At 43.8% G+C, this 25,956-nt stretch overlaps 1 protein-coding gene across 1 annotated transcript in view; it reads right to left on the reverse strand.

Moving 5' to 3' along the window:
• Positions 1–25,956, reverse strand: part of LOC117826257 (cadherin-18-like) — a 222,234-nt gene that overhangs the window by 111,894 nt on the left and 84,384 nt on the right. The window contains exon 2 of the mRNA XM_034702193.1: positions 23,884–24,178. Coding sequence (XP_034558084.1) covers positions 23,884–24,178 — 295 coding nt within the window. The remainder of the gene's footprint in view (positions 1–23,883; positions 24,179–25,956) is intronic.

A 25,956-nucleotide genomic window follows, 5' to 3' on the forward strand; every position in this document is an offset into this window, starting at 1 on the left:
TCTTAAAAAAGAGTGAAAAAAAGCTGCTATCTACAGCTGGAGTAAACCTGGGAAAACACCAACCTATCACCGTTTTTTGGGTGCCAAAATTTTAAACCATTCAAATCCCGTCCTGCCGTTCTGCCCGCCTCCTGCAGAGCGTACATTTCCCCGGCGTGCACTCTGAGTCCCCGTCTCCTGCCTCTGCTTCCCCTGACTCTACTTCCTGCCCCTCTCACTTGACCTCGGGCCTGTCCCCTCTGACCCGATGAGGTGCTTTCAATCAATCAATCAATCAATCAATCAATCAATCTTTATTTGTATAGCGCCAAATCACAACAAACGTTATCTCAAGACGCTTTTACAAACATAGGAGGTCTAGACCACTCTATGTCAAATGTCTTTGCTCAGGACTGTAGTCCGGATCAGAGTCTAAAAAGCTCTCACCACGGGGGCTCTGACAAGCAGAATAATGAATGACGTTCAGTAAGTCCTACAGAAAATGTAGATGTACTGTAGCGTCCGTCCGGATGCTGTAGTGATGATGAGCCGATTCGTGAACACGTTGATCTTTAATAACCGGTCACTGTCGGCCGTGATCACGCCAACCAACAAAACAACAATCAATGTTTGAATGAATGAAGAACTTCTCCTCTTGTCTCTCCTCTCTCCAGCTCACACTCTCTACACCTCTCCTGATGCCTTCACTGACTGTCAACACTGTAGGAATTAAGAGCATCTACACTGAACACGTTTAACAAACAGTAGATCTGTTACAGTTTTACATGTGTTATAACTTTTCTCCTGATATCGTGTCACCAGTACAACTGGATAATGCTAGCATGATAGTTGTGAGTACTAACAGCAGCCATGTTTGTTTGTGTTTTTAACTTTCACTATGAGAATGTTTTGTGAGGACCGGTTTTGAATCAGTCACCATCATATGGTCGCAAGTCAGCGGCACGGGGGGCGTCGTTTTGGAGGAGCTCTGAGGGAGGAGGGGAGGGGTTAAACGCAATCATGAGGAAATGCTACATTCAAATTCATGCTAGTTTTCCGAGACTGCCAACCCTAGCTTTAAACCGAGCCTTGTGGAACTCCTTTTGTGACAAATGGAAAAATGGCTCCCACGTTTAACAGATTGTTTTCTATCTGAAAAATACCATGTACTAAAATCAAAACCGATGCTATGTAGCCTCTGCACTAGCAAGTGATGATGGTTTATGGTATCAAATGCTGTTGATAAACCAATACACAGTTCAAAGCAGTGCTGTCTCTAGTCTAACGCTTATTTTTATATATATCTTTTTCTTCATTTATTCTTTTTGAAGTTGTTTTTATGTACAGCTCTTTGTGTTACAGTGTCATTGTATGAAAAGCGCTTTATAAATAAAGTCTGATTGATTGAAAATGATTTTGTTAACCTCTAGATCTAAAACAGCGCCAGCTAAGTCTCTTCCATGCTAACAGGCTACCTGTTGTGTTGCTCAAAATGATACCTGCCTGTCCGTCTGCTTCTATGGTGTCATCTCTGATGAAGTGCCTTCGTCTTTGTTTTGCTGCCCTCTACTGGTCTGGTGTAGTGCCGGGATTCAGCCCACAGTTGAAACGCAGACAACAATGGGGGCACAGGAACCTTTTGGTTCAGGGTAAAGTAGTTCAGGGGGCTAAAAGACCCCAGAACTCTTGGTCAAAATGCATCTATAAAGACCAGAGGACTCCAGGTAACACTCATTAAATGTGAACACTTCTTTTGTTAAGCCTAACCTCCTTGATCCTTTTTGGGCACCGTGCAGATCCAACATTGATTCAGCTTTTAGTGGCTGTAAATGGAATTTATAAGACAGTAATGAATTGAGAGATCGATACTTTAAGACAATATAAAAAGAGGGGGAAACAGTCTGTTGAGTCTTCCTCTGCAAACAGTGTCCTCCTGTGACTACAGTAAACAACACGTCATCACAGCAGATCAGTGCCATTCAGGCAGAGGAACATGTGTGTCCTCGAACAGTGCTAAAACAAGTGGACTTTTCTGATGGCAAAGTAAAGCCCAGAGAAATCCTCTTTCACAGGAGACAGGAGCTTCTTGGGGTGCAGGAGACAGCTCATGTCACTCCCCTGCTCATTTCGCTACACTGGCTTCCAGTTGCAGCTCGCATCAGATACAAAACTCTAATCATGACTTACAAAGCAGTCACCAAAACCGCTCCAGTTTACCTGGAACCCCTCATCCAGGTCTACACCCCTTCTCGCCCGCTACGCTCACTCTCTACTTTCAAAAGACAGCTAAAGACCCAGCTCTTTAGGAAGCACTATGTACTTAGCTAGACTGTTCTCCACTGTTGTCCCCAGTGGCAGATCATGTCTTCCAGCTACAGTTGACTCACACTGTCCTGCTCTACTCTGAGAATCTGTGTTCAGCTCTGGAGTGACCCAGCACTTGGTACTTTGGTCATTATTGTGGTGATGTTAATTGTTGATGATGATAATGGAAGGTCTTAAATGGTTTGGTTGCTTCATTGTAGATGTTCCTTATTTACTTTTGTGCCTTGCCTTTACACTGCTTGGCAGTACCTGCACCCAAATGGACTTGAAGCACTCTGTTACCCGTACTGATCTTGTTTCCTCTTGTCTAGATCTTTGCTTGTGTTGTTCTTGTTCTTGTATGTACGTCGCTTTGGATAAAAGCGTCTGCTAAATGACATTGTAACATTGTAACATTGTAACATTGTAACAGGAAAAATGTGCCTCAAACGCATCACACACCGCCTTTCATCAGGTGGCAGCAGAGGGACATGTCCAATAAATTGAGATAAATACAATGGAGGCACAGATCTTGGTCCTTCTGTTAAGCTTGGTTTATACTTCTGGGTCGCCCCCTCGCAGCAGTGGCCAACGCAGACGTGAGCACTACAACTCTTGAGGGCAGTGTCGCCTCTCTGATAGTCGGGTGGTCTGTTTCCGTCTTGCTACGTTTTTCTGCTTTTTCACAGCAGGTCAGAGCGTGTTCTGTTAATCTACAGCTGATACATGTTGCTGTTTATCATGAAGACTTAATTACAAGGAGGAACAGAGAGGGGACATCAGAGGAGATATGCACGGCCGATTTATGACGATTCCAGAAGTGCTGTAAATCCAAGAAATACAATGCCGCCGAGCGGACCAATCACAGGGATTGCGGTCCGTGTCAATTTTGCGCGTTGTTACATTTTGGAGGAGGTGCACGTCAGCTACGTGCGTAGGCCTCTGCGTAGGTACAGGAGCTACACGGACCACCGGTGTAGGCTACGCAGTCGATTCGACGCAGAAGTATAAATCAGGCTTTACTCAACACTATAATCACTGACCATAAACACAAACACACATGTTCATTCAGCTTAGATAATTCAAATAACATCCTTTTAATTCAATAACACACACTGCCATAGTACCTGTTGTTATACCTCATATTTGATATTAATGTTTTTGATTCTGTCATAGTCCCCCCCCCAAGAGAAAAATGCACCGCCACCACTGCTCTTCCCGGATGTAATCACAGCCTCTCTGAACTTGATTTGTTTGCTGATGCTCCAGCATCACAGTTGAATCTGGAGCGAAAGCCAGCAGAACCCTGTTATTTAGAGTATTTGTTGTTCCTCTATATGTAAATGTTACACTTTTAACCTCTACTTGAGTGGAACAAAGAGCTGCAGGAAAACACAGAGTGTGTGTTGTCTGCTGTGTTCTCGTAAAGAGCCACAGCCCATTAAGTGGAGCATGTAGCAGCAGACAGGAGAAGCCAGCGCTTTTATCCGTCTCATTCATCATGGTAGACCTGCACGGTGCTAGTTCCTCTGGCAGACATGCTCTGTGTTACATTAAGGTTCCCTCTAGTGTTTACAGTCCAGACATTTTAAACATAACTCATAATTTCACATAAATTACCGACCAACCTCTAACGCTGTTTTTAGTCTTTATTGTAGTGCAGTGGGATCAATCATGAGAGAAACACCACCTTCCTGTCACACTGTAGCTTTTATACCATGCACTCATTGACTGAAATATAGTAACTGTGCATTAATGTGGACAACACGCCTCCATCTCCTCCTGTTCTAGAGAGCAAAGTCAAAACACCTGCTTATTAGACCTTGACATATATTGCTGTAATCTGTCTTGAAGCTGAGGCGTGTGCAGCAGGGCTCTGGTTGTTGGAAGCATGGGACTGACGGATCACACCCCTTCTTCTAACCAGAGCACACATTTAGTAAAGGTGCATTTTGACCAAGAGTTCCGGGGTCTTTTAGCCCCCAGAACTACTTTCCCCGGAACTGTCTGCGTTTCGACTGCGGGCTGAGATTGGTGCAAGGGGTAGGGGTAGATTGTGCAAATCAGGCCAGTGATGTATGGAGGAAAAAAAAGTAAATGCACTACACCACCAGACCAGTAGAGGGCAGTAAAACAAAGACGAATGCCATTCACAGAGGACACCATAGAAGCAGACGGACAGGCAGGTATCATTATGAGCAACACAACAGTTAGCCCGTTAGCATGAAGAGATTCAGCTGGTCTGTTTTAGATGGTGCTATATTTCATCACAGATGGATTCACTGAGTCAACACGTGAGAGGAGATAAGCGCGAGTAGCAAAGACGTTTCAACACGGCTTTAAAATCCTTTAGAACTCAAAAAGCCATGGCAGAGATCGGCCGGTGTTTTGGTTTAAACAGCGACCCTGTTAACCGGAGACTTAATGACAATAACTCTGTTCTAAGTTACCAGGATTCCATCTCCCACTTCACACTATGGGGCACGGACAATCACCTTCAGCTGAACATTTCAAAAACAAAAGAACTGGTCATTCACTCCTCCAGCACTCACAGCCCGGGCCACAACCCCATCCACATCAACAATCAAGCAGTCGAAATAGTGGATCACTTCAAATATCTCAGACTCACCCTGGACAATAAACTCAACTTTGATCAACACACCACTGACATTCACAAACGCTGCCAACAAAGACTCTGCCATCTGCAAACTCAAAGCACTTTCTGTCGCCCCCCAACTTCTACTGTTACTGTACCAAAGCATCATCCAACCCATTCTCCTCTACTGTTCCCCCTGCTACTACAACATGCTAACTGTCTCCAACAAAAACAAACTCATACGCACCACAAACACTGCCACCAAAATCATCCGCCTCCCCACACCCAACCTGTCTGACCTCAACAACAGAGCCACCATACGCAGAGCACGGACTATAACACTGGACCCCCAACACCCCCTCTACTCGGTCTTCACACTACTCCCCTCAGATCAGATCCCCTTACTGTAGGCAAGCCGGGTTTGGCAGAAGCTTCGTCCCATCGGCCATTGCACTGCTGAATAGAATGCCATTGTAATGTGTCCGGTGTGTTTATATGTGTCCGGTGTGCATATATGTGTCCAGTGTGTTCATATGTGTCCGGTGTGCATATATGTGTCCAGTGTGTTCATATGTGTCCGGTGTGCATATATGTGTCCAGTGTGTTCATATGTGTTCGGTGTGTTTTATATGTGTCCAGTGTGTATCTATCTATCTATCTATCTATCTATCTATCTATCTATCTATCTATCTATCTATCTATCTATCTATCTATCTATCTATCTATCTTTCAGCCGGATGCATCCCTCATAAACGTCTTTAGACCATCATTAAATATCTGATGAGGATATTTTGAAATCTTAATAAAAACTAAACTAGTTTGCATTCCCAGGAACTCCCTCTGTGTTTCAACAGCTGTGTAAACTCCACAAACACTGACACGTTCAGCTGAAGGTCTCCAGTTTACAGGGTCACTTTTAAAACCGGAACACCGGGAGAGACGCATTCACGGTGGGCTGAGAGAAGACTACTGTTACAAGCTGCTAAATCAAGAGAATCACAGCTTCTTCTTTTGAAAAGTACACACACATACAAAAAAAGATAGAAGGGGAAATTATCTAGCCCTGAACTAAATTTAGACCCTGGGTTTACCGGTCCAAATGCATGTATCTCGGGGGTAAAGTCGTTAGTTCCGGGGTAAAGTTCCTCTGGTTGAAAAACGCCTTAACTGTTCAAAAACCCTTCAGGTGGTTCCAGTCCACAGCAGAACAGGGTCTTGTGTGGGTTTGAAGCAGAAATTTACAGAAAGTTCAATTACTCTTGTGTCAGCGTTGTTACATTTTCTCTCCTCAGACCTGCTAATCTGTCAATCAGAGCGCTGCATGAGCCTTATTTGTGAACAGAGCTTGATCCTAAGCCACCATCAGGCTCCCGTAGGGGCGTTACAACATCATACAATCAGTGATAATAACGCAATATAATATAATATAATATAATATAATATAATATAATATAATATAATATAATATAATATAATATAAGCTTAGAAGTAGATCACTAAGAGTTATTACTCTTTATTAAGTGAAGTACTTCAAAGTTTGATGAGTTCACTTGAAGGACCAATAACAGAACGCTTAAGTTGTCTTCAAGGAGAATTATGCCCGCAGGACTGTTTGTGGCAGTGTAATTTTCTAAATTCCACTGCTGCTTGTATAAGCAGATAATCCTCCACTCCTGACAAGAAGACTGGTGCAGAGCTTAGAACGTGAAAGGTCTAGAGTGAGAAAGAGCTGCCTCTAAAGTCAAACAGCAAACCCTCACAGCAGGGATCTGACGGGTTACACAGCTTGTGCATTTCCACAACGTCTACTCCGAGCTTTTATCCTAAAAAAAAAACATTTACACCTTTAATGTCAGAGGAGCTGAGCAGCAGAGAAGATCAAAATCAAAAGACATCCCACTGTGAAGCAGAGAGGTTCAGAGCAGGGTGAGCGATTTGAGGTACAGGTGATGGAAAGTAGAATGGGAGGGATGGTTGATAGTTTGGGGTTAGGAAAGGGTCAGACTGAGAGAGATAATGATCACTACAGAGAAAGATGAGGTGAGAAATGAGAGCTACAGACACATGAATAGGAGTCATCAGTACTTGAGTCCAAGTCCAGTCATGAGTTCTGAAACTTCAAGTATGGGTCTGAGACACTGGTTTACGCCACAGACTGTAAATAAAGTGGAAAGGGTTGCTCCGCCGTTTCCCGTTGAACGGTTTTGAAGCCAAAATATCTGGTTCCAGAGCGCTGCCGCCTGCACAGTAGGGAATTTTGAGTGTTGCCACGGTAATTTCTATGTTGCCACGGTAACGACCTCCACCCTTCAGCGTACCGTCAAGAGATCCTAGGGAGTTTCCCTCTACGGCAGCTGTCAATCAAAGTGAACCTTTGCAACCCTGTTTTTTAATTATTGTTATTATTATTATTATTATTATTATTATTATTATTATTATTATTATTATTATTATTATTATTGTTATTATTATTATTATTATTATTATTATTATTATTTTTATTATTATTATTATTATTATTATTATATTTATTATTATTATTAGTAGTAGTAGTAGTGTTAATATTATTTTATTATTATTATTATTATAATTATTATTATTATTATTATTATTATTAACTTTATCATTATTATTATTCACTTTATCATTATTATTATTTTCATTATTATCATTATTATTATTGTTATTATTTTTGATAAAACCATTATTATTTTCATTATTATTATAATTACTATGGTTGTTATTGTTATTCTGATCATTATTAATGATCATCAATTTTAATTATTATCATTATTATTATTATTATTATTATTGTTATTAGTATTAATATTCTTTTTTATATTTTATGTTATTCTTATCATTATTATTAATTTAATTATTATTGTTATCATTATTAACATTGTTATTATTGGTCTAATTGTTATTTTTATCATTTTTATTAAAATCATTATTATTATTATTTTCATTGTTATTAATAGTGTCACAATTCTTATCACTATTGTTGTTTTAATTATCATTATTATTATTGTTTAATTGTTGTTATTATTATATTATTATTATTTTATATTACTTTTGTTATTTTATATTACTTTTATTGTTCTTTTTATTGCTATTAGTATCATCATCTTTATTATTATTATTATTATTATTATTATTATTATTATTATTATTATTATTATTATTATTATTATTATTATTAGATCTTATTTTTTTTAAATTAATAATCAACAAATTCTCAGGTTCTTCTTCAACCACATTTATTTAGCTCATGGTACATCATAACAAAGCCTTGAACTTTAAACTCCTCCACATGTACTTATTGTCAACATAATGTAAAGTAGGCAATGTGCACTCAACATGCTCGTGCTGCTCTGTTCTGTGATACCTCCAGCATCTGTCCTGTTGGATTAGAAGCTGAAGATAACAACACTGTGGAGTTGTTTTCAAGTTCATGTAATTGTTGTGTTGTAGAAGTTTGATCCCTTCATTCAGGAAAACACTGTCTGTATTCTGCCCACTATTCTTAAAGCCAAGGGCCTTTAGGGGCCTGTATTACAAAGCCAGTTCATAACCAAGGTTGTTTTTAATTTGTATTTACTCACTAACCCATAAGAGATCCCTCCCAGCAGTCATGATGCTGGTTTGTCTCCTCAATGTTTCTATGAGTGCATGTACATGAGGAGTGGAGTAGAATCAGTCACAGAGATGGACCGGGCTGCCGACAGCTTATGGTTATATTGTACTACAAACTGAACCAGTCCAAAAATAAGTAAATATATTATCTGGGCTCAAATCATCACAGCAGAGAGATCAGCATGCAGTGTGAAAGTGCAGATTAAGTATTCCACTTTCTATCATTAGTGCATGATATATCTTAAGATTTTAACATACATTAATTCCATTTAATTCATTACTGAACTGTATTCCTTTGGTGTGTGTGACGGTGTCAGACTGCTTATCTCTGCTGCAGCCCTGAGGATATCAAACAGAGCAGTACGGAGCGACTGAAGAGAACATGGAAGCATTACTAATGGCTGTTACTCTGCCTACTTTAACTTCTTAGAAATACAACTACAGGGCTTCTTGTCTCGATCAGTCTCTGCCGATGGATGAAATAAATAAACCACAATGGATACTATCTAGTAATACTTCTCATATCAGTATAAAAACATCATGCACAAACAAGGTCCAAGGGGCACAAAGTCCTGGCATGTAGTGCAGGTGTTCACCCTATGCACTCGTCACTTCTTTTTTTCTTTTTTTTTTCTTCTTTTTTTTTTTTTCTTTCTTTTTTTTTTTTTTTTTCTCTTGTCTGCATAAATATATTTCTGGTTTGTGTCATGTTTGTCACAAACTGTCAAATATTCATGCAATTTATTCTTGCAGCAAAAGAAAAGAAAGAAAACCTTTTTCTTCTGTGCTTGTGACTGTGTGCATGCAACCATCACCATCCCTCTTAGAACTCTGGCCTATCTTTTATTGACAGCTAATATCATGTTCTGTAAAAGAGGGCGTGCACACCTAGGTGGACCAAAAAATAAAAAATAAAAAAATAAGAGAAAGTGAAAGAAAGATTACATAAGGATATACAAAGGGACAGGGAGAGAGAAGGAGAGAGAGACCTAACACACTTAGATGGAGAGGGACCATCTCACCATGATGCCAAAAAAAAAATCCGTGGGGTGATACTAATGATTAAGCAACCCTTAGTGTCCACAATCATTACTGAAGCTTGGGTCGCAGAGGGTTGCCGCCGTGCTGTGTTCTATTTGTGTAACAAGACCACCACTGGTGCAGATGAAACCACTTGGGTCAGATCAGCCGAGCGGTACGGCCCGGCACCCGGGCCGCGAGAGCAGTCAGACCGAAGGACCCAACCCGCCGCGGGAAACCCAGGCCAGGGGACAAGCCAAGGACCCAGACCGGAAGCAAACAGGTACCGCCGGAGCACCCAGGGCGACCCCCAGGTCACCCAGTAGGAGGAAAGGGGGGCGAGGGGGGAGAGATCCCGCAGCCCCCCCAAGGGACACCCCCACAACACCGCCCCCACAGCCCCCCAAGACGGAGCCTAAGGAGCCACCAGGGCCGAGGGGGCCCGGCACCAGGAGCAGACAGCCAGGCAGACGGGCAGGACCAGGACCAGAGCCCACCAACCGGCACGCCGGAGCGGGGGGGGGGGGGCGGAGGCGGCAGGGCCAATCCCCCCCGCCCCCCCCAGACGGCCCGACCACTCCCCCCAGCCACGCCCCTCAGCCACGCCCCGCGACTGATGGACCAGGCCGCGGGGGCATGGAGGGACACCCCAATGGCTGCCGTAGTAACACCCCCCCAGCTGCGCGCCACCCCACCCCCCAAAGAGGACCGCGAGGGAACCCCGGGAAACCCGGCCCCGAGGGCAGCCGTGGACCAGGCCCCCACAGGGGAGGGGGCAGCAGGGGGACGGAGGGTGACAGGGACACCAGCCACCCATCCAGCCCCGATGGACCCCCATGGACCCCCAACGAGTAGGAACTTGTCACTTCTATACCCACTGCCCATGTTGTGCAAGTAGCAAGTAATTTGGGCTGTTGTGGGTAGATGCAACAGTGCGCCATAGACCAGGAAAGAACCTATGGCACAGTATGCTGTATATGTTTAGAGGTCGAAAAAGTCAAATATGAAGAAGTGCAGTCAGAGGCAGGCTATCTTCAGCTTTTTTATGCACCCCGGGCCTTTCCTTCACACATACGCGCCACCAGCTCCCTTTTTTCAGATGCATACAAATGCAGTTTGTGATAGCGAAGACAATCTGGAGAGCTGGGGGACAGAGGGTGCACTGTGACCATGCATGCCTGGCATTTTGTGAAGAGGAACGCCACTGCTCACTTTAGTTCCTCAGACAGATAATATCATCTCCTCTCTGTTGATTTGGAGAATAAAGCCAGCTGTCCTGATCGCTATCAAAGTTACTGCTGTGCTTTCAGGGCTCTCTCCAGCATCCCCTCAGTTCAGTTGGAGATAGTGTTGTAGTACTCCAGACCAGTCCCGAGACCCCTTTTTCAAGGTCTCGGTGTTCTAACAGCAATGATGAACTGAGAGATAATGTCTGCAGCTGCATCTCTTTCTGTGTGATCCCAACAGAAGCTGGGGTTTCATTTCTTAATATCCAGCTGGAGATCACCAAGAAAGTGAGAAATCTGCTTCAGGAGAAAAGGGCTGTTTTTAGACATGAGGATAAATGTTGAAATGAGAAAAGCACTTTGAGCTGAGATTGCAAAGGCTGAATCAAATATAAAGAAGTCAATCTAAATTCAATGAAACTGACCTGAAGTCTGTCTGGATGGCAGTAAGCCTTGGACAGGTCTACATAAAAGCAGTAATGCTGTGTCCTTGGATGAGTTTACTTAAATGTGCAGCTGGCAAACACATTAAATGGTTTTTATTTGGATGAGTTTCATGATAAATCTGAATATTTGTGAGCTTGTCAAGGACAGGTCTGCTTTTGATTTTGATGTTTCCATGGTTGCAAAGCATTTCAAACAAGCTGAGGAAGACTGGTCCTGACCTGAGCCTTGCACTGACCATCAATCAGTCCCTTCTGAGCAAAGAGTTCCTGAAGCGTGGAAACATGTCATCACTAAATATAATAACCTCAAGACTCAGGATGGTTTCAGAGCAGCAGATGAAAACTGTTACAGAAGAGGTTAATCAGGAGAAACTGATGCAGGTGGAAGGCCAGTTGGACCCACTTCAGTTCACCCACAGGCAGGGCATGAAGGGAACACCCACCAAGTTTCAATGGCGGGTAAAAAAATAGTTTGCCGTGTAAAACAAGAACACACACCCGCCAGTGGGCGATGGAAAATGTTGGATTGCATGTGAGGTTTTGTTTTCATACTTTTGCCCATTTCTGCCGACTGTCAGGCTATTTTGACCCTTGCAGCGCACTGTACTTTGAGTTCTATTCATTCCCTTTGCTTGAAGAAGCACAGCGTGAAGAGCGTTTGGAGGAAGATGTGGCGACACATTCCCGGCGTGAAGCCACCACAAACAAAAAGGACAAACAAAGAGGCAGGAGACGAGGAAGAAGAGGAACAGACAGCTAGACGGAGTTCATCTTTTAGACTCAATCCCAGCTGATGTTTTTTTATTCTTTTCCTGCAGGTTTAACAGAACCTTCCTGTTAAAGAAGTGAGACAGACATTTGGCTCACTCAGTCAATTTAAAAGGTTGCACTTTTGAATAATTCTAAAACATGATGACGCAGCAGTCTCCTTGAAATGAAGTATAACCTGGCCCCCCACAACCCCCTCCCCACCCCCCTCTGACCCCCCACCTGCGCTGACGATCAGTGAAGATGAGGTAATCCAGCTCTTCCAGAGACAAAAGACCAAGAAGGCTCCAGGACCAGACGGCGTCTCCCCCTCCTGCCTGAGAGTCTGTGCTGAGCAGCTGGCCCCCATCTTCACAAAGATCTTCAACACATCGCTGGAGCTGTGTGAAGTGCCCTCATGCTTCAAAAGCTCCACCATCATCCCAGTTCCAAAGAAACCCACCATCACAGGACTCAATGACTACAGGCCCGTCGCCCTGACGTCTGTGGTCATGAAGTCCTTCGAGAGACTGGTGTTGAGCCACCTGAAGGACATCACAGGCCCCCTGCTGGACCCCCTGCAGTTTGCCTACCGGGCAAACAGGTCGGTGGAGGATGCAGTCAACATGGGTCTGAACTACATCCTGCGTCACCTGGACTCCCCCAGGACCTACGCTAGGATCCTGTTTGTGGACTTCAGCTCTGCGTTCAACACCATCATACCAGACATCCTGCACCAGAAACTCACCAAGCTCACAGTGCCGACCTCCACCTGTCAGTGGATCACCAACTTCCTGACGGACAGGAGACAGCAGGTGAGGCTGGGGAGCATCAAATCCAGCACCCGGACCATCAGCACTGGCGCCCCACAGGGATGTGTTCTCTCCCCACTGCTCTTCTCCCTCTACACCAATGACTGCACCTCAGGAGACCCCTCGGTGAAACTCCTGAAGTTCGCAGACGACACCACCGTCATCGGTCTCATCCAGGACGGAGACGAGTCTGCTTACAGGCAGGAGGTGGAACAGCTGGCACTCTGGTGTAGTCAGAACCATCTGGAGCTGAACCCGCTCAAGACGGTAGAGATGACAGTGGACTTCAGGAGAAGCCCCCCCCCCACTCCCCCCCCTCACCATCCTGAACAGCACTGTGTCTACTGTGGACTCTTTCAGGTTCCTGGGATCCACTATTTCCCGGGACCTGAGGTGGACCTCCCACATAGACACAATCAGAAAAAAGGCCCAGCAGAGGATGTACTTCCTGCGTCAGCTCAGGAAGTTCAACCTGCCCCAGGAGCTGCTGATCATGTTCTACACCTCCATCATCCAGTCTGTTCTGTGTACCTCCATCACTGTCTGGTTTGGCTCTGCAACCAAACTAGACAAACACAGACTGCAACGGACTATAAGGACTGCAGAAAAAATCATCGGTGTCGACCTGCCCCCCATCCAGGAATTGTACCGGTCCCGGGCCAGGAAACGGGCAGGTAGCATCACCGCTGACCCCTCACACCCTGGACACAAATTCTCAAACTCCTCCCCTCCGGCAGGCGCTACAGATCACTGTGCGCCAAAACAACCCGCCATAAGAACAGTTTCTTCCCCCAGGCTGTCACTCTGATGAACACTAAACCATAACAGTGTCATACCTGTCAGATAAACACTCTCTGTAAATATACATGTAGATACACAATGCAACAATTCTCAAAGCAGAATTCCATATTTCTATTTTTTGTATTATTTAACTTCTATTTTATAATGTAAAACTACCTCTACTACTCACCACTGCACTGTATCATATTATTTTAGCCTGTACATATTAGTCAAGCCTATTTGTTGTTTCTTTGTATTTATAGCTAAGGTTATTGTTATTATATTTTTATTTTATTTTTTATTGTAGTTCTTATTCTTATTCCTATTCTTATGCCTTGTACAAAGAGAGCACAGTTTACTAAAGTCAAATTCCTTGTGTGTTCAAGCATACTTGGCAAATAAAGCTGATTCTGATTCTGATTCTGATAACCTAATAAAATAGCAATAATCTAATTTTATCAGTACATAACTGTATTCTTTAAGTGATGCTTAAGTTGGATTTTCATAATAAAAACGTATGGTAATTATTTTAAATCAAATACACTGCGTGCACAATTGTTAGGTAAGTTGCATTTTTGAGGATTAGTTTCATTATTAAGCAACAACAGTGCTCTTGGTCAATCCAAAATGTTAATAAACCTCAAACCTGAATATTTAAGGAAGTGAAAGTGAGGTTTTGGCTTTTGTACCAGAATATCTGTGTGTGCACAATTATTAGGCGACTATTAGTGTGCAGAATTATTCAGCAATTCAAAGAAAAACTTAAATATTCCCATCTCACTACTTTATTGTCATCTGTTAAAGTCAGAAAAATAAACAACTCAAATTTTACAAACAAATATTTCTGACATTTCAAAATATAAATCAGTGACCAATGTAGCCACCCTTCTTTTCCATAACACTCAAAAGTCTTCCATCCATGGAGTCTGTCAGTTTCTTGATCACTTGACCATCAACTTTTTGTGCAGCAGCAACCACAGCCTCCCAAACACAGAGGGACCAGGGGCTCAGCTGAGGTGGATGGTTTTGGATGATGAGCAGTCGGTGTGTGTTTGTCAGATGGGATGTGTTTCAATGGTTTTGGAGGTGGCATTGTTTTTTCTTTCATGGCTGGGGGTGGTTTTGGGAAAACTTGATGGCTTCCTCTTAACAGATTGATCTTGAGGTGAAAAGGCATTGACCCAGATCTGTTTCCTTTCTTGTGCAGAGATTGGAGGTTTGGGTGTTACCATGGTTGTGTAGCTGGAGTGTGCGTGAGAGCGGAGGTGAGGGGGACTGATTGATACTCGGCTGTGCTTTGACAGAGTGCTCCTGCCTGAGTGTGTGTGTGTGTGAGAGAGAGAGGTGATTTGCAGCTGGGAGAATGAGAGGAGTGGGGGAGAAATAAAAAAGGGGAGGAGGGTGTGCTTTAATTGTTAGAGGTGAGAAGTGCCTTGGTAACCATCAGTAACCTGAACCTCTTGAGTCCGCCGATGGAGATGAAGACCGGGGTGTTATGCCCGCTGCGGGCGGGATGGAGGAGTGCACCTTGGGTTGGACAGGAGGTCCGCGCTGCAAGTTTCAATGGAGGACTTCCACATTGATGATAAGTTGTCGACTGGTGAACAACATAAACTTAAAAACAATAAAAAGTTAAAGTAACCAATGGCTGCTGGCTACGATAAATCAATTATCAATATGACGGTAAGACTTTCGGTGTCTTGTGTCTCGTACAAAAGTTTTTTCTGACCAGAATGGGGAAAAGCTAGAAAATGTAATCCTCGAACAGTCATGGGTGTGTCCAGGTAGTCACAAAGGGTCCTAAGTAGGGTCGTTAACCTAGTTCCTGGCAGTTGTTTACCTGACTCCTGGCAGTCGTTCAGGACCTCCTGGCAGTTGTCAGTCTAACTCCTGTCAGTCGTTCAGGTGATGGGTTAGCTGTGGTCTTTAGAGTCACATGGTCTCTGGTGTGAATATGGTCTTAAAGGTTTTTTAAAGAGAATTCAAAACAGCATTGTATGTTGGAGACAAGTGGTGTCTTAGTCCACCACCTCTGTTAAGAGAAGGGTGTTCAAGCTTAACATAGATGGCTTCCTTGACCCCTCTTTCATACCAATGCTCTACTCTGTCCAGGATCTGAACCTTGCTGTCCTCAAACGAGTGCCCCTTGTCCTTGAGGTGCAGATGTACGGGCTGGCTCTTCTGTGTTGGGCCATGCATCTGTGGAGAGGTTGTTTACTTTCACCAATGTACAGTTCCCTGCAGTCTTCATTACACTGTATGGCATAAACTACATTACTCCTTTTTTGCTGAGGTGTTTTGTTCTTGGGATGAACCAGTTTCTGTCTCAGTGTGTTCGATGGCTTGAAATGAACCGGGATGTTGTGTTTGTTGAAGATCCTCCAAAGTTTCTCAGAAACCCCAGATAGGTATGGGATAACGATGCTTCGTCGTTGTTGCTGTTCTCCTCTCTGCTGGAACTGTGCTGTTGAGGCTTTTTGCAACGCTCCCACCAGAAAAACAAGCATGGACTAGAGTCGGTGCAATCATCTCTATAAAATATAATGCACACACAGTGAGGAATTAAGTTTCAAAGTGTTAATAAACCCAGAATTAACTTGAGGCATCCTGATAACTATCAATCCTGCATCATAGATCAGGCCTAACATAACCGAAATGTAAAGACAGACTTGTTCATGATGTTTCTGATATCATAAGTAGTGCCTGTGCTCTATAAGTGAGTCACTGCATGACACTGTTACTGTGCACGCTGCCTCACTTTGATGACTAGCACAGAAACTTAATCAAGACATTTTTAAGCAGTTAGAAATGTGAAGACCACGAGATATGAGTTTACATTCATGAACTAGAGAACAAAGAGGAACAACCTCTACAGAGTGAGACAGGCGAACGCAGAGCGTGGGGGAACCTCTGTGGTTGTTTGGCGAGTGGTGTCATTTATTAATTTAGTGCTCTCTTTTCCTGGTGCAGCGGAGCTCTTCATCAGGTGTCTGTCTTGATTATATCACAGTGACTTTACATAATCCTCTGCAGAAAGAGGATCATTGCACACGTGGAGTACTCTGTGTTACAGGTGCTGTATTGATGTTTATATCCAGTGTAGCACACGACTGTCAATATCACTCTCACCTACTGTCTGAGACCAATATAACCCATATCAGACCCCCTCCACAGTAGGACAGAGCTCAGGGCTCCCTGCAAGTGCTTCGGCCTGCTTCATCTAAAGAGGTAGAGCGAACGATGACCTACTGTAAGTATTAAACTGAGCTTGGAGAAGTACCTCATTTAACCCCAGTTCAAAGATTAAGAGCTACCCCATTTCAGAGATCATGTCCAGCCTCACATTCCAGACCATATCTGTTCTGAGACGTTTGGTCCTCTCTTTAAAAAAAAGTATCTGGTTATATCCTAATATAAATATCATCTTGAGATCATTTTAATGCATTTGTTCTCAGTTTGGCTCGAATACTTGTCTAACAGCACAGACAGAGTATTCACTCATTGTCACAGTGAATTATTTCGCACTTACTGAGCTGTAGATTTAACCACTGATATACTTTCTGTTGATTTACACTTTTGAAGAGAAGAGTTCTATCCATCCATCCATCCATCCATCCATCCATCCATCCATCCATCCATCCATCCATCCATCCATCCATCCATCCATCAATCCATCAATCCATCCATTTTCATCCATTTTAATCCGCCTATCCAAGATATGGTCATGGGGGACAGCAGTCAGATCAACCCAGACTTCCCTCTCTCCAGCAACGTTTTCCAGCTCCTCCAGGGGAATCCAGAGGCGTTCCCAGGTCAGATGGGTTCTGTAGTCCCTTCACCGAGCTCTGGGTCTGTGTGCCTGGAAACCTCAAAAGGAAGGTGTCACGGCACACTGTCTCCCTATTGGCTGTCAGGCTAGGAGGTGGGCTTACCTAGTCAACACCGGTGGAAATTAGGTAGTGAGGAGTTGATTAGAGACTCAGAACAGGTGAGAGTCGCCCACAGAGCAGTTGCCAAGTGGAGAGTTGCGGGAGAAGAGAAGATTGTCGCCAAAGATCCCCTTGTCGGATTTTGTTTGAGTTTTTGTCCATGTCTATTTATAAATGAACTGGTGTCCGGGTCACCGAGTCACGCCAACGGACACCAGTCAGGGCTGGCTGAAGCCAACCGTGTCCAAGCCGGAGGAAAGCCCACTTTTACCATTTTTCTCTAGCTGGCAACCAAACGTATGCATCCAAGCCTCGGACATGACGTGAATCCATGGGGTTGTGTTGCCGTGACAGAGGCATCCAGGAGGCATCCATATCAAATGCCCAAAGCACCTTAGCTGACTACTTTGAATGCAAAGGAGCAGCGGCTCTACTCCAAGCTCCGTCCTGACACCCTCTCTCTAAGGCTGAGCCCAGACACCCTTCGGAGGAAACTAATTTCAGCCGCTTATATCCGCAATCTTATTCTTTTGGTCAAGACCCACAGCTCATGGTCATAGGTGAGGGTTGAAAGGTAGCTCGACAGGTAAAAAGAGAGCTTTGCCTTTCAGCTCAGCTCCCGCTTCACCACAACGGTCCAGTACAATGCCTGCATGACTGCTGATTAGTGATGGGAATTCCGGCTCTTTTTAGAGAGCCGGTTCTTTTGGCTCGGCTCACTACAAAGAGCCGGCTCTTTCGGCTCCCAAGTGGCTCCTCAGATTTTTTCTTGTTTGAATGACTGTATTACCTAAAATAATGTCAAATTATATGTAAAATGAATTACTAATGTAAAAAACATACATTATATGAAATGTGCATCATTTAAAAGGCTTTATTTATATTCTCAACATGGAGCAGAGTGTTACAGAAATTAAATTATAAAGTACAAAAACAAGACCCATCACAATTAGACAAAAAGGTCCAATCTCTGATTGTATGTATATTATTTATAAACTTTTAAACACCTTCATTAACAGCAGGTTACCTTGACTGTCTTTATTCTTCACTTATTGCTCTGATGGATAAACACTTCTAATGTCCATGACCTGGATGACTGAGAACCTGCACAGACACTTCTAATGTGCCTTTGCAGGTTATTTGTGGACCCTGATTGATGACACTTTCACCTTGCAGTCTTCCCTCTGCCGTTGAACAGTCTATGCCTTTTAAATGTGTCTAAAGTTTACTGTGTTTTCTGCAGTCACTCACTTTCTCACCTTTCCAGTGCGTTCTCTCTGTCGCGCATGTTCTCCCTCTCGTCTCCCTCCTGTTGGTGTGCTCACTGTCCTGTCTGTGTCTCTGACCCCTCCCCTCCCCGTTCTGCTCAATGTAGACACGTGATTGGTCAAGACGCCACCATGTCTTGACCAATCACGTGAGGCTTTCACAGAAAAAGACGAGGAAAAAAACCAAAAACGGCTCCCTGTCAGGAGCCGGCTCTCATCGTTCACCTCAAAGAGCCGGCTCTTAGAGCCGGATCGTTCGCGACCGACACATCACTACTGCTGATGCACCAATCTGCCTTTCGATCTCATAATCCATTTTACCCCCACTAATGAACAAGATACTAAAACTCCCCCACTTGGGCCAAAACTCGCTCCCCACCAAGAAAGAGCAATCCACTGTTTTCCGGCAGAGAACCATGGCCTCGGTCTTGGAGGTGCTGAGTCTCATCCCGGCCGCTTCGCACTCAACTGCAAACCGCCCCAATGCCTGCCTGAGGTCCAAGCTCAACGAAGCCAATAGAACCACATCGTCGAAACATAAAGTAGAGATGAAATTCTGAGGCCCCCAAATTGGAAAGCCATTCCCCAAATGCACTTTGAAATCCTGTCCATAAAAATTTCAAACACGATTGGTGACAACAAGCAACCCTGGCTGAGGCCAACACGCATCGAGAATGTGTCCGACTTGGTGCCGAGTCTGCAGACACAGCTCTCACTTCGGTCAAACAGAGACTGGATGGGTCGCAGTGACGGCCTCGGAACCCCATATTCCTGCACAAGACAAGACCCTCGAGAGACATGATCGTAGGCCCTCTCAAAGTCCACAAAACACATGTAGACTGGATGGGCAACCTCCCATGCCCCCTCCAGGATCCTTGTAAGGGCAACAAGCTGGTCCACTCCTCCACCGCCAGGACAAAAACCACATAGTTCCTCCTGTATCAATACAATCCAACAATGTCCAGAGCCTTCAGCGTCTTAGGGCAAATCTCATCCACCCCTGGCCCTTTGCCACTGAGGAGCTTTTTGACTACCTCAGAGTCCTCTGCCAAGGAAATGGACAAGGTTCCCATGGGTCTCCAGACTCTGCCTTCATTTTTTTGTACCCTTGTATAGCAGCCTCTTCCAAAAGTGAATGAATGTGTGTGAATGGGTGAATGTGACAGGTAGAACTAAGGTGCTTTCAGTGATCAGAGAACTAAAAACAGTGATACAAATAACAAAAGAAGAGACGTGATGGTGCCAGTGTTTCAGTACGAGTCCAGGATTCTGTTCTGGGGTTTTCAGGAGTCATGACCCAAATTGGACTGAAGCAGTGATGACTCAGACTTTGTCATTTGCAGTGATTGCAGTCTGACTAAAAAGATGGTGAGGACAACTTGTACTTACTTATTGATGAAGACTGTTTATTTGTTTGTTTGTTTCTTTATTTATTTAATATTGCACAGGCCCTGATAACTTAATCAGTTTTGAGCAAAGACTACGGGTGTGTTCACCTGCATGTGCATTCAGGTGTGGTCTTGTTCTGCAACAGGTTCTCATGTGGATGCTCAAAGAGGCACCACAACTAGATTTCTGGAGCCCAGGATCGACTCTGAAGTGACTAAAGCCTGGTTTACACTTATCTGCAGAATGGAAGACGTAGCCTAAGTGCGTAGGTCTGCGTTGCCCCCCCTACACAGAGGCCTACCTACACACGTCGCCGATGCGCACCTCTTCCAAAATGTAATTATGATACGACTCAGATCGCAGGCCTCTGATTGGTCCACTCTGCACACTTCTGGGATTGCCACACATCGGCGACTACAGAAAAGACCACACTGCCCTGAAGCGTTCGAGTGGAGCAGTGATTTTCAACCACTGTGCCGTGGAACACTAGTGTGCCGTGACAGATCGTCAGGTGTGCCGTGGGACATTAGCCAATTTCACTTCAATAGTCCAAAAAACAATTATTCATATGCTGCAAATAATTTACCATGTAGTGTGTCTGTGTAGCAGCAGTGTAGTGACTGGCAGAGTAATTCAATACTCGTCCATGTACTGACCTGCACTACCCATCCACTGGGTGGCAATAAAGCACACTAATGACCGTGTTAATTTAAGACAACAGAATTAATGATGCGTGTGAGAGGTGTATGTGACATGACATAGGCGTACAACAGTGATGGATAAATATTCAAAAAGGAAAACTCCAAACTGAGCCCTGGACTAAATTCTAACCTGGATGAAGAGCGTGATATGGGAGGTGGAAAAGACAACTTCTCAAAGCTAGCTACTTAGAAGCTGAACTCATAGCCAAATCAAAAAGCCACACACTGACATTAACACTACCTGCAAAGATCATGTAAATAAGATGCTTTGCCTTGACACAGTTAAAGAAGCAAACAAAGTCCCTCTCTCAGATAAACAGGTTCATATATTAAGAGACTAAATGTGTCATTTTTTTAACACTTTTGGTCGGTGGTGTGACTGGATTTTTTTAATGTATGAAATGTGCCTTGGCTCAAAAAAGGTTGAAAAACACTGGAGTGGAGTATTGCTGCAAGACACGGACACATGTTCGTGCTCATGTTCGCGTCGACCACTGCTAGGGTGAACGCAGAAGTATAAACCAGGCTTCAGACTCCTCTTTGATGTCTCAGACTCACACTTGAATTCTTGAACACCGCAGACTTGAGAAAGGACTCACACTCTGGGTTTGCCGATTGACTGAAACACTGGATGTTGGATTTCAACACTTCAAAAATGGCCGATGAGGTTGTTTGCTTGAAACGGTTTCCCCATTAAAATGTTAAAATGTCGTATTCCAGGTAATCCATGAAACAGCATGTTCTTGATACCCTGTTTGAAATTTGATCTCACCTTTTAGACAATTTATGAAACTATAGTTTTCGTGTTACTACCCCGAGCCTCCACAGGTGGGTCAACATGGGCCAGGTACATTTCCTGATCTCATGTAAACCTTTGATTCTTACTGCGGCTGTCAGGACTAAATGTTCTGTGGACCACACTGATTATTAGGAGTGTGACCCCTCATGAAGAGCATTTACACAGTTGGATGTCATACATGTGTTATCTTCATACCTCAGACAGTGTTTGATGTCATCAAATGTACACTACCGATCAAAAGTTTGGACACACCTTCTCATTCAATGGTTTTTATTTATTTTCATTATTTTCAACATTGTAGATTAATACTGAAGACATCAAAACTATGAAATAATCTGGTTTTGCTATAATCTGGATTACAACAGTAGACAAATAGGGCTATCCATTGTGTACTAACCCTACCTCTGAACAACACAACTGATGGTCTCAAACACATTAAGAAGGCAAGTCATTCTACAAATGAACTCTTGACAAGGCTCATGTTCATTTCATAGAAACCATTCCAGGAGACCACTTCATGAAGCAGACTGAGAGAATACCAAGAGTGTGCAAAGCTGTCATGAAGGAAAAAGGGGGCTACTTTACAGAATCTAAAATATAAAACAGATTCTGCTTTGTTTAACACTTTTTGGTTCATTCAATAATTCCATATATGTTCTTTCATAGTTTTGATGTCTTCAGTATTAATCTACAGTGTTTACAATCATTACAATAAACACAAACCCTTGAATGAGAAGGTGTTTCCAAACTTTTGACTTGCAGTCTATATCAGATCCATCTCGACTCCAAGATTTAAAATGCTTCTTCTCTTCTTTTACACTAGAGTTAAGCTCCATGTGTTCCTAAATGTTGCCAGATATACCAACTCCTTGTTTTTCTTTGTTTGACTGAAGGAAGTGTGCTGCATCCAGACATTTACTTGTTCTTAAAATGAATGATATATGACTCTGACCTGAGGGGAACTAAATCACTTGTTGATAAAGCTCTGAGTTTTTAACAGTGTAGCTGGGATACAAACATTTGTGGTTTGCATGATTTGATCATGGAGGTGCTATGTACAGTTTGAGTAAAAGTGTCCAAAGGCTTGAAACTTGCTTGACTCTACATGTCTGGATCATACAGTAAGGGGTTCATTCAGTAAAAATGGATTGTGACAACTGATAGCACCAACCAATTGCTCATCATTCAACCCGATTTGTGCCCCGTGTCAAGGTCTGATTCACAAAGCATATTGCACTATTGACACCTGCATACAGAGCTCTGCAGATCTGTGCAGTTTGCTCCAGTTTCTCTCCATCTGATAGTGACTGAGATGACCTGTCAGCATCTCCACTCTCTGCCGTGCAGAGCTGCACTGTGTGCTCTCATCCTGACAGGGGCTGAGTTCTATCCACACTAAGCAGCAACCTCCAGTCTCAAACGATGAAGCCCATGCGGAAGTGTTAAAATCTGCAGTTCATCGAGAATCCACTTGAGGCTGGTCTGCAGAAACACTAGAAACCACAGACACACCCATTCAAAGAAGACGATCTTTACAGCAGAAGTAAACATGTTTACAGCCTGGTTCAAAAAACAGTTCAGGTCTGAAGAGCTCATTTCTCTATCAGCACACACTGTACGGGGGTGAATGTTTTTCTAACGCAGAGGTTCAGAAGATAGAAACCATTCCAGGAGACCACTTCATGAAGCAGACTGAGAGAATACCGAGAGTGAGCAAAGCTGTCATGAAGGAAAAAGGGGGCTACTTTACAGAATCTAAAATATAAAACAGATTCTGCTTTGTTTAACACTTTGTTGTTCATTCAATAATTCCATATATGTTCTTTCATAGTTTTCATGTCTTCAGTATTAATCTACAGTGTTTACAATCATTACAATAAATACAAACCCTTGAATGAGAAGGTGTTTCCAAACTTTTAACTGGTTGTGTATATATTTCAGCAACACATTTCCTCATTCATATGTGCATGTAGGTAATTAATGCATGTGTTATTATCACGTATCAACAAATGTGCATGCATTTGTTTACATTTCTGAGTCATAATCTCTGTACCATGATACATGTCATACTGCTAGATTCTTGCAAACACACAGCCCTCTTGGTCATAACCCAGTGAAAGGGTTCGGTTTCTATGAGGTAACTCCAGGACTCTTGTTTGGGGCATGCTGGCTGACTTTAATCAGGTACCTCTATGTTTAAGCGGACTGTGTGTTCGTTGTTGGAATATTAAAGTGTTAGAGGCTCCTGGCTTACCGACGTCAGACATCTCAGGCACAGATGCTGAGGACTGTCCATCAGGGAAAGTGGGGGCGTTGTCGTTGACATCCTGAACCTTGATGATGAACTCTGACTCCGCCTCCAGTGAGCTGTTTGTCTGCCTGTCGATGGCCCTTGCGTGCAGCACATACTGGGACTTCTTCTCTCGGTCAAGGCTCTTTGCAGCATGGATGTCACCCGATGTCTCATCGATGATGAAGATGGACCCGGCCCCCTCACCGGACAGGATGTATCTCACAGAGCCATCGCCCTTGTCAGAGTTGGAGTGCAGCTGGAGATGTGAGAAACAGAGAGTGAGAGAGGAAGGGAGGGAGGGAGGGAGCGTGGAGTGTGTAATACAGAGTAATATCCATGTGTCAGGATGAGTGGTCAGTTAATGGTGAGGAGCGGGAGATGAGAGGAACAGCCATCCAAGAAGAGGAGGAGAAGCAGGAGTGATGGAGACAGGAGTGTGACAGGTTGTTCAAAAGGTTCAGCGTCTGAAACAAGTCACTGCTGCAGTAAATTAATAAAGAGAAACATGCAGTCTATCCAGAAAACCATGAAGAGAGACACCACAAACACCAAAACCAAACACCCAGATGAGCTGCTGTTTAACGACATACAAGTCAGCCTACAGGAGCCTCAAGAGAAGCTGCTGTTTCATGATGAGAGTTGCTGACACCTTACAGTGTTCTCACAGCAGAGAGACGATAACTCTTCTTCTTAACGGTGTGAAGATTTAACATCAACATGAAAGAACCAATTTACACAAAGGGATGACGTTTGTCTTGGGTGTCATGGAGGACTCTGCAGCTTCACACCCTGCTACATCTTTTTCATGTTCACTTAAAGCAAATTAACACATCCAATCTTTTTAATTAATACGCTTTACTTTTATAAAATTGAGATGTAGCAGACAGATATAAAGAGAGAGAGAGAGAGAGAGAGAGAGCTCTTTAGTTTGATCAAAATATGATGGAAATCTTTGGATGGTATCTTTGATCATGAGGACGACTGCTACTCTGATTTTTGCAATGGTCTGCCATTATATGATAGCAGACCATAGCTATGAAGTACAGACCGTTGATTGGGATGCAGGTTTGAACACGGATTCTGAAGGACTGACTCTACTCACATCAGTCCACTAAAAGAAGTTTGGTTCAGTTTGGTTGTTTGGTGGAAAAAAAGAAAAATCTACAATTAATGAGAATATATAAGGCGGTGTTTAAAGACTGGTTAATGTGAAAGGCCTGCTGGTCGTACCTGAAGTCTCTAAAAGTAGTATGGGAGGTAGAGCCTTCAGTTATCAGGCCCCTCTCCTTTGGAATCATCTACCAGTCAGGGTCCGGGAGGCAGACACCCTCTCTACTTTTAAGAGTAGGCTTCAAACTTTCCTTTTTGATAAAGCTTATAGTTAGAGCTGGATCAGACTTGGACCAGCTCTTAGTTATGCTGCTATAGGCTTAGACTGCCAGGGAAACTGGCGCACACTGGGATCCTGTCTCACCCCCTTCCCCTCCAACCCCCTCATCTCTTACTTTAACTCTCCCTGTCCCATTAAAGTTACTAACCATAGACCTTTCTGGAGTCCCTGAGCTCCCTTGTCTCGTAGGTTCCTCTGAGCTGCCAGGGAAACTGGCGCACACTGGGATCCTGTCTCACCCCCTTCCCCCCCAACCCCCCCATCACTTACTTTAACTCTCCCTGTCCCATTAAAGTTACTAACCATAGACCTTTCTGGAGTCCCTGAGCTCCCTTGTCTCGTAGGTTCCTCTGAGCTGCCGTAGACGTCCTCCTGCTGTGGACGTTCCAGACTCCAGCTGATACGGACGTGCTGGACTCTAGCGGCAACAGCTACTACTACTTGTCTCATCACTATCACCGCTCCCTCTCTCTCTCTTATTCTCCTCTATCCCTCTTTCCAGACCCAACTCGGTCTCAGCAGATGGCTGTCTAACATGAGTCTGGTTCTGCTCGAGGTTTCTGCCTGTTAAAGGAAGTTTTTCCTCTCTGCTGTAACTAGCTAAATACTGTGAGGTGCAATGCTCATGGTGGATTAAGGTGGGG

Source organism: Notolabrus celidotus, chromosome 15 (genome assembly GCF_009762535.1).
Source record: "Notolabrus celidotus isolate fNotCel1 chromosome 15, fNotCel1.pri, whole genome shotgun sequence".
NCBI classification, from domain to species: Eukaryota; Metazoa; Chordata; class Actinopteri; order Labriformes; family Labridae; genus Notolabrus; species Notolabrus celidotus.